The following is a 10461-nucleotide window of genomic DNA, read 5'->3' as shown; positions in this document are numbered from 1 at the left end:
TCCTCCTCATCTTCACCTCCTGCCTTCTCTGGCATTTTTCTTTCTTCAAGTTTCAGGTAAGATCCCATGGAAGCCTTTCTATAACCCCCTTAATTCTAGCACCTGCTTTCTGTTGATTATCTCCAAGATTTTTGTCTATAGATATTGGTACAGTTGTCTGCATGTTAGATTGTAAGCTCTTTGAGACTGGGTCTATCTTTTGCCTCTCTTTGTATCCCTGAACTTAGCACAGTGCCTGATACTTTGTAGACACTTGATAAATGTGTATTAACTCACTGACTGAGAGGTTACACAGCTAGGAAGTAGGTGTCTCAGGATTCTGTCTCTCCATACAGCCCCATACACCCCTTGGCCCTCTATGTAAGAATTATCTGATGAAGATGAAAAATGTGGCCTTCAGGACAGAGTGAGGTGGATGACAAAAGCTGCTGACACAGTGGCAAAGGTCTACAAGAGACTCACCTCTCTTTAAAATCTTCTGCACAGGCCTGAGTGTTCTCAGTCTGCAGCATAAGCCGTGCATTGTCCAAGACAGCGTCCCCCACCTGGAACAAATGCACACGTTAGAGCCCACAAGTATACAACTGCTGCTTTCTCAAATTTGTTATGTGATTACGGAACCTTCCCCCAGACTCGGGGGCAAAAGCTGTATGTTATGTCCTAGAGATGTGTGTGGATCATTGAAGATGAAAATAAATGGAGAAGACATTGGGAAGATATTATCATAGCATAAATATTTTGGATCACAGATTTAGGGCTGGAAAGGACCTTAGAGGTTATCGAGTCTGACTCTTCATTTTACAGAGAAGGAAACTGAGGCTTATAGAGTTTGTCCTCATCAACCAGGGAGTGAGGAGCAGTCAGGAGGCCTCAAAGCTCGTGGGTAACTACTCAGTAGAGCAGATTCTGGAAGACCACTGGTTAGGTATATTGTAGAGGGAATTCTTGGTCCGGTATGAGTTTAATGGGATGATCTCTGAGGTTTCTTCCAAGTCTGAGATTCTCTGATTCTCTGAATATAAATGTGCTCAGAGAGAGATGAAATGAATTGTCGAGAGCATGGTTCAAAGTCAGATAAATCTGCCCTGGAGATGTGGTTAGGGACTTTCACCTCATTTTAGACCTCAGACCTTTCTAGAGTGGCTTATCTGGCACAAGGCCCTGAAGAGATTTCAGTGACCAGACGGCTGAGAGGAAGGCGCATGTGTGGAAGCTCAATAATGAGCAGCTTGGCTCCGGGTCTGGCTCCACTCCATCTCCCCACTACACAAACTCTCCACTCATCTCCCTCCTCCTCTACAAAGCAGTATTTCATATTTTTAGCAATCCCTTCTCCAGACGTACTCAACATGCTTTTCAGGCATTTACTCATCCTTCCTCACCATGACTCTGACATCTATGGTAAATGACATCTATCACAAATGGCAAAGCTGAGTCAATGAGAAGCTTAATGCGGCTGGCTAGTGATTCTTAAAAAGAACATATGCCACATAGCTTTGGGCTCAAGCCAGGGTGGGAGGATAGTCTGAGTATTATGGGACTCCAGAATACTGGAGCACCCAATCTTCCTATTTTACAGAGAGGGGAACTGAGGCCCAATTCCATGTCCCTTCTTGTCCTTTGGCCATCATGCAACAAAGCTTGAGGGTGGCAGGAATGCAGCACTAGCTTTCTTTCTTCCACTAACTGATATGTAGGGAACAGGTTGCATCAGACGCCTCCCTCTCCAGTTACTGGCTGCTTGAGGCCTGAGATGACTTGTTCCTCACCTTTGAGTCAGGACAAGGAGGTATTTTTCCTGGAGAATTCGTCCCTGCTGACGGAGAGTGGAGGAAGCCAAATTAAATGTACCTTCAGGGAGGCTCAGACCTGCTGGGATTTGTTCAGGATTCAGGCTTTATTAGTTTGCTTGCACATAGCACAACTGGGGATAGATGGGAGCTCAACTCGAAAGCTAATTATAGGTTCCGACTTGCCAAAAGTGTGGTTTGCTGGCACGTGTTTCAACCCCTTCTTCACTAAACAAGCAGTTTAAAAATAAACCAGCACTATGCGTATCATTCATCCTCCCAATCCTTTCACTATTCACTGAGGAAAAAGCTTGTTCTAAAGGGATGGGGAATGGAGGGACTGAGAACTTCACAGGGTCATCGTCCCAAGGGACCTCCAAGGCCACTGGGAGGCAGAGTACTGAGGTCATTGGACCTGGAGTCAGGAGGAGTTCAAATCTAACCTTGTACCTGTGTGACCTTGGATGAGGTCATTTAAACTCTTGCCTTCAGTTTCCTCATCTGTAAAACGAGGATCATACTAACACTTCCTTCACAGGGTTATTGCGAGGCACAAAGAAGGTAACATAAAACATCTTACAAATCTTAAAGCAGAATGTAATTGTCATTATATTATTATATTACATAATTGACATCATATATAACAGATAATATAATTACCATTATGTTATATAAATTATATAACGATTATATTATATGATGATCCTATTATACAAATTATGTTACATAATTTATATCATATAAGTTATTGTGCTGTTGTCTAGTCATTTTTCAGTCATGTCTGACTCTTTGTGACCCTGTTGGGGTTGTCTTGGCAAAGATACCAGAGTGGTTTGACATTTCCTTTTCTAGCTCATTTTGCAGATGAGAAAACTGAGGCAAACAGGGTGAAGTGACTTACCTAAGCGTCTGAGATCAAGTCTGAACCACATCTTCCTGATTCCAAGCCCAGCACTCTATTTACTCTAGTTACCCCTTATACTATTGTATTACATAAATTTTATATCATCATCATCATCATTCATCCAGCCCTCTCATTTTATATGAAACTAAGACCCAGAGAAAGGACTTACCCAAGGTCTCACAGTGAGCAAATGGCTTCTGAAACAACATTCTGTCCCAGGATCATAGACTAGATCTAGAGGTCATGTAATTTAACCTCTTCATTTGACAAAAGAAGAAACTGAGGCCCACAGCATGGAAATGATTTGCCCAGGCTCTGTGGGTAGTAAGTGGCAGAGCTGGAATTCAAACCTTAGTCCTCTCACTTTAGATCCATTGCTCTTTCCACCATACCATCATGGCACTCTTCCTTTGATGGTCACAGGGTTTAGATTTTCCACGAATTAAGAGTAGTGATCCCCAAATGAGTAACAGATTTGGAGCTGGAAGGATTCCTAGAGAACATCTAGGTCACTCTCTGCCATGAGGAAGCAGAGAACCATGGTAATGAGAATGCTTATTGAAGGTCCAACTCCTTCCTCAGTGGCATCCTTGATGACTCAAAGGACATTGGCTCAGTAATCCACGTGGGAAAAACCAACTGGATGAATCAGGTAGCCCTGAGGAGGGAAATCACAGACCTGAGATTTAAACCCAGGTCCTTGAATTTCAAATCTGATCTTATTCTCTCTATGCCTCACTGGGTAGATGGGGCAGGCAAATGGAACCATTTTAGGTGGAGCCAGGAAATCTCAAAGAAGGAGAGATCATTTCTATACCTTAATAAGAAAAAAAATGAAATTCTGTAGGGGAGGGGTGCGGGAAGAGAAAAGTCTTCTACTAATGCAGAAGTTCCCTCTGGTCATAGATTTAGAGCTAGAATAGGCCTTCAGAGCTTTCTAGGTCACAGTTCTTAACCTTTTGTTGTAAATCTGGGACCCCAAGACAGCTTTGTAAGGCTTATGGACCCCTTCTCAGAAGAGCGTTTTTTAAATCTGTAAAATAAAATATGTGGGATTGCAAAAGAAAACAATTCCATTAAAATACAGCTATTTAAGTAATTTAAAAAACAAGTTCTCAGACATCAGGTTAAGGACCTCTGATGTAGACCAACCCTGTCATTTTACAAAGGGGGAAACTGAGACTAAAACAGGTGAAGTGACTGGGTCATAGTGTCTGAGGCAGGATATAAACTCAGGTCTTCCCATCTCCAAGTCAAGCACTCTACCCATTGTACCGGTTAAGAAGGATCTGACCCCTGCCTTTCAAGAGCACTTAATTGCCATTTTATCTTACTCTTTTTTCTCCTAACTCTTAATATTTTCTTCCTTTCCAGTGATTTTACTTCTCTATTCTTTTCTCTTGTATTTCTTTTAAAAAATTTCATTAATACCTATTGGAGTCAGGAAAACCTGAGTTCAAGTCCCTGTTTCAGACACTTTTTAGCTGTGTAATCCTAGGGAAGTCACTTAACTGCTATTTGCCTCATTTTCCTCATCTGAAAAATGGGGATGATTAATAGCACCCACTTCTGAGGGTTGCTGTGAGGATCAAAAGAGATAATAATTGTAAAGCACTTAGCACAGTACTTGGCACATAGTAGGCACTACATAAATGTTAACTATTATTATTTATTTTAAAAATATTTCATTGATAGTAATTTAGACCCCTTCCCAATGACACCTCCCATAGAACCCTCCCTTGTAAAAAAGAAATAGTTAAGCAAATCAAACTGATACATCAACTGTGTTTGACCCCTTCTGTGGGCCACAGTCCACCACCTCTCTACCAAAACCTCCCTACTCTTTCCCTATCTTTTCCCATCAATCTCTGAAAAGAGTTCCGGACTACCTTTTAGGTCATTCCATTTTACTTTGCTTTTAACTATACAAAAAAAATGCTCCAGTGGGAGAGCCATGTGCTCTAATTTATTCACCAATCCATGGTCCCTTAGGATGCTGAATTCTATACTCCTTGGTGATCCCTGACACCAGTCCAGAGACAGCACGGGCATGGCTCTGGGCCCCGCTCATGATTCATCTATAATCTTGACCCAAGATTTCTGTACTCAATCAAAGGCTCATAGATTTAGAGTTTAAATGCCCTGGAGTTCGACCTTCTTGTTTTACTGATGTGGAAACAGATAAAGAATAGAGAAGGTAATTGACTTCTCCTGGGTCATGGAGTGGGCAAGTTTCTGAGGCATACTCTGAACCCAGGTCTCCCAAACTCCAAGTTCAATCCTCTACACCATGCTGTCGATCAAATGAAGGTGATATCAAAACAAGAGATGGCAATCAAAACAATGTTAAACAGGGCCTCTGGAAGTGAACACAGTACTCAGTCTCCACCTGTCTGCTAGACACACCCCTTAATTTCTTTTAGTCAACTCAAACACAATAAGCCCCAAACCAAACTCTTTCTGCCTAAACAGGATCCTCTTCCTAACTTGTGCTTGTTTCTAAGTCTTACTGCTTTTCCAATCACCCCGGGCCACAACTTGAAAATGATCCTTGTCTCTTCCCTTTCGCACCTAATCAGTTACCAAGTCTTGTCAATTCACCCTTCATGATATTTCCTATCAGTTTCATTGGTCCCGCTGCATCCAGTCTGTCCCTTGTCTGGTCCATCCTCCACACAGCGGCCAAATTAACATTTCTAAAGAATGACATGGTATGCCCTTGCTCAAGGAATATCACTTAATAATATTCCCTATTATTTCTTGTGGTTAAAATAGGATTATTTACATCATTGGTCTCCTTAATGTTGAATCATCCTTATATTCCTGGCACAATTCCAACTTGATTATTGTCATTTTTTTTTTGCTGTATTTTTTGTATGCTATATTTGGAGTTAAAAACAACATTTAGATGCCATAGGGTCCAACCATGGAGAAGTTAATTGACTCCTCCTGGGTCCAAGAGTCAGTAATTTCTGAGGCAGAATTTGCAGCCATGTCTTTCATACTCCAAGTTCAATCCCCAATGCAATCCTGGTATCCTAGGATTATATCTAAACTTTTGTATTTCCTTGTTTCTGTCCAAGCTGTGCATCTCCATTGGAATAAGCTCCTTGAAGAGAAGGACTCTTTCATATTTGTCTTTGCATTCTCAATGCAGAGCCCAGAGCTTGGCATATTTTCTGTTCAGTTGTGTCTGACTCTTTGTGATCCCATGGACCATGCCTATGGGGTTTTCATGACAAAGATACTGGAGTGGTTTGCCATTTCCTTCTCCAGTGGATTAAGGCAAACAGAGGTTTAGTGACTTGCCTAGGATCACACAGCTAATGAATATCTGAGACTGGATTTGAACTGAGGTCTTCCTGACTCTAGGTTCAACATTCTATCCACTAAGCCATCTAGCTGTCCCTATTTAACATATACTAGCTACTTAAGAAACATTTTGAGAATTTGAATAACACTCATATATTGAATTTGGGATGGTTAGATGATGTGGTGGACCGAGTGGTGAGCCTGAAGTCAGGAAGACTCATCTTTCTGAGTTCAAATCTGACTTCAGATACTGCCTAGCTGTATGACCGTGGGCAAGTCACTTCCCCCCTTTTGCCTCAGTTTTCTCCTCTGTAAAATGATCTGGAGAAAGAAATGACAAACCACTCCAGTACCTTTGCCAAGAAAACTCCAAATAGGATCAGGAAGAGCTAAATACCACTGAAACAAGTGAACAACACCATGTGTCAAACTAGGTAATGAAGAGACTTGGAGTGCTTAGGCATCCTTCTGCTTAGTGTCAAAACAGCTAGTAACCCCATCATACTCAAAAGGAAAACATCCTGGAGAGATGAAGTCTCTCTAGGGAGACTTCTCTTAGGGAAACAACTCCTTGATAAATAGGCCAAAATTGACTATAATAGATAATTTCATTAAGCCCATCAAGCTAAATTTGGTCTAGATCTGGTAAATAAAACTGGACATGAATATAATTTCAACTGCTTGTAATTCACTTCTTGGGAGGTGGGGAAGAATTGTAAAATGTAAAAAGCATCACCGATTCCACTGGCACAGGGCACCTCTTCTACCAGTTGTCTCCAACTTAATGAAGGATATCCTGTTGCTTTCAGCACAGAGAAGTGGGTTTGAACCTAGTTTCTGGACTCCAAGTCCAGCGCTTGACTCACAACCACAGGTTGCTGTAAATACATAGAATTTGGATAGAAAATAGGACTGTCCCAACAGTATCATTCAAGGTCAGTCATAAAGATAGGCATAGTGCGTGGCTGCTGGCAAGATGCGATTTGAGGGACCCTGAACTTGTCACCAAATATCTCCCCCATTGATTTGGAATTCAACCAGTCAGATAAAGGCACTGACTCCTAATTAAAAGAACCATTGTGGATCGTTAACAAGTTTTATTTGGAATTTACAATATTCATTAGCTGGATCCTAAGGGAACCAGACACTTTTTGGTTATGGGTCAGAGTGCAGAGACAAAGTATCTAGTTTTGCTTCAAATTTAAACCTTTTGTAGATTGTTGACCGACAAAGGTCCTTACTTATTAAGAGCTATACACTTGATAAAACAAATAAATCCGACTCCACACTTCTTTCTTCTCCCCAGTTCCTGGTCCTTTCAAATTCTGATCAATTACCAAGAACAGTGGTGCTGAAGTCGAGGAGGTGCTGACTAGCATAAAGAATTTCACCAGGTTTTCATATAGTTTAGGGTGGGGAAGGCTGTTCTAGCCCTCCAAATATAGTCTGAAGCCGGCAGCACCAGGTGGAGGTGCAGGTGTGGAGGGCTCCAGGCAGTTAGGAGCCACATGAGGTCATTAGCCCGCTTTGAGGGGGTGATGCTAGGAAGGTTATAACATGTAAGGTAGTGAAAACAGCCCTGAATTTGAAGTCAGAGGATTTGGGTTTGAAGCCTAGCTCTCTTACTACTTATGTGAGTTTGGGAAAATCCCCATTGTATCCTGCTTTCAGTTTCCTCATTTATGATGTAGGGGTAGGAGTGGGGAAATGGGGTACAATAGATGATCTTTAAGGTCCCGCCCAGCTGTAAAGCCTGTCATTCTTTCCTTCATTTTGTTACAATGTTTTGTTTCTGATTGGGGCACCATGAAATGTGTAACCCTCTGTTAGGCTAAAATAAGTGAAGCCTGCCACCTAGTGGTTCAACTTGGAAAAAATAGTTCTTGGCCACCACGATTAGTAATAGGCTAGAGAAATTTGTATGAATGAGGGATTTTGTAGCATTGAAAGCTAAAGAAGATAACCTGCTATTTAATAGATGAGGAAACTGAGACACAAAGAGGTTAAATGGCTTACTTGACATCTCAAGGGTATAAAGTAGGAGGAATAGGATTTGAATTCAGATCCTTGGATTAAAAATCTAGGGTCCCTGTCATACTTTATAGGGCCTGGGTTCAAATCCTGACCTTGACAGTCAATACCTTAATACTCTTAATACTCATAGGACACTGAGAGAGTGAACGATGTGCTTCAGTGGCAAATGCGCTGAATTTGAAATCACAAGGACAAGAGATCAAGTCCCAGCTCTGCCACTTATTACTTGTATGACCTTGAAAATAAACCATTTCCTCTCTCTGGGTACTTAGCTCTTCATCTGTAAAGTAAGGTGGTCACACTAGATGATCTCTGACATCCTTTAGCTCATCAATCCCACAAAATCCCCATGTCCATGGGTGTCATTAGGGTATATACCCAGAAAAAAACTTTTAAGGTGATATTCAATGTTCAGTCATAAAGGATAATATTTTTATTCATCAAACTAGAAATAAAATTTAACTAAATTGAATTTTAAAAACATTAACAACTGGACTTTACTTTAAAAATATGAACTTCTTAAAAAAGAGACGAAACATCAATTTCTTTTGAGACCTTCATTTGGGTGTGCCTGGACACATGCGCTGTATTTTTTGGGCATGACTATAATCTATTTCTTATCATTCTGGGTAGTCAGGACTTTGAAAAAGCGTCTTCTACTCTCTCTAGTAGCTCATTTGAAAAAAAAAATGAATAAAGCAGAGAAAGAGCTCATCTGACCGCCATGCCACAAGTTTTAAAGATCCAACCTTACCACAAGACAAGTAACATACCTCAAAGGGTAATGATTTGCAGTAGAAAGCATAATTCTGTTATTTATCACTGATAACACTGACTTGGGCGGCTGTGGATTTTGAGACAACCCATGGAAATGTTTGGGATGTGTTCAGACATAGCTGATTTTCTAATCCAATGTCACAGGCTGAGTTAGTGAGAGAAGGAGACCAATCTATTGTGGGAGGATGGCTGGGACCCTAACAACATCAGAGCTGATGCTTTCTCACCTACATCGAAAGTAACTCCACCCCCTCATCTTTTTGTCTTTCTTCTCTGGCAGGACTCTGTGACATCTTGAGTTTGTCAGAAGCCATCAAGATGACCACATGCATTTGTTCATTTCCCCTGGGGCTGACCTCAAAGGGCTCATGACTATAAATGGCTTTTATTTTTCACCGAATTCAGCACCTTGCTTTTGAGATAGTAGCTGGTACCCCCTGTTCCTTGTGTAGAATGAAAGCTCTCTGGAGTTATACTTAAGTGATGCTTTGGGTAGATGGCTCCCAACCACCTTGGCTTTCCAAGGCATTCAGCTTCAGGTATGATCTCATCACGACTCATGGGGTGAAGGGAAGTTCAAAGCCCAGAGCCATTCCTATGGGCTGGAGGTGAATAGGAAGAGGAAAAAAAATCACTTTGTAAACTTTCGATGCATTCTCTTTCCCCTTTTCTTTCTCTTCCAACCTTCCCTATCAAAGGCAGCACCATTCGTCTGGTCTTCTAGGTTTATCGCCTATATTTAACTGCTTTGTTTTTACACTCTATATTTATTCTGCAAAAACTTATAGATGCACTTGTTCCTCATGTTAAAATGTGAGTTCCTTGAGGCTTGAGGATTGTTTCTTTACGTTTGTATCTCCCACATCCTCACAGTGTCTCGAACATTGTAGGTGTTTGTCATCATCATTAACCGTATTAACTATCATTATTAATCATCATACTAATAGAGCACTTCCATAGTGCTCTAAGATTTACAAAATATATCTGCTCATTCATAATTGTTCGTTGGTTGATTGAATGATTGATTGTTACATAAATGTGAGTTATGATTATTTAGTGTGTAGCTCTGCCGTAATCTGCCCTCTTCAGACCACATCTCAAGCACTATGTTCAGTTCTGGATTTAGGGAAGACAGAGAGTCCCTAGAGCTGATCTAGTCTAATTGTGTCATTTTATAGATGAAGCGACTGAGATCCAGGGTGGGAAAAATCCCAGATTTCTCCTCTGTCACAGAACTATGGAGTTAGTAGGGACCTCAGAGGCCATCAAATTCAGGTCCTACCTGCCCAAGAATTCCTTCTACAATGCTTCCTCCAGGTGTTTATTTAACACCTGCTTGAAGACTTTTGGTGAAGAGGAAAACATCTACTTTTGCTTCTTTGACTACACTAAAGCCTTTGTGTGGATCACCACAAAATGGGATAAGTCCCCAATAAGAGTACCAGATCACCTCGTCTTCTGAGGAAACTGTATGCGGGTCAAGAAGCAACAGTTAGAACTGAACATGGTCCAATCCCATTCATTTTATAAATAAGGAAAAGGAGTCCTAGGAACATGAATCAATCTGGCCAAGTCTATACAACTAACTATACACTTGTGACTAATTTGTTTCTGAAAGATCTAAAAATATACCAACCACACTAC

At 41.1% G+C, this 10461-nt stretch overlaps 1 protein-coding gene across 1 annotated transcript in view; it reads right to left on the bottom strand.

Annotated features, from left to right (window-relative positions):
• BFSP2 (beaded filament structural protein 2) overlaps positions 1-10461 on the bottom strand; it is a 107031-nt gene that overhangs the window by 76761 nt on the left and 19809 nt on the right. The window contains exon 2 of the mRNA XM_072650513.1: positions 463-545. Coding sequence (XP_072506614.1) covers positions 463-545 — 83 coding nt within the window. The remainder of the gene's footprint in view (positions 1-462; positions 546-10461) is intronic.

This window comes from Notamacropus eugenii, chromosome 3 (genome assembly GCF_028372415.1).
Source record: "Notamacropus eugenii isolate mMacEug1 chromosome 3, mMacEug1.pri_v2, whole genome shotgun sequence".
Taxonomy (NCBI): Eukaryota; Metazoa; Chordata; class Mammalia; order Diprotodontia; family Macropodidae; genus Notamacropus; species Notamacropus eugenii.
The sequence above is the reverse complement of the archived record's forward strand: the minus strand, read 5'-3'. Positions and strand labels throughout refer to the sequence as shown.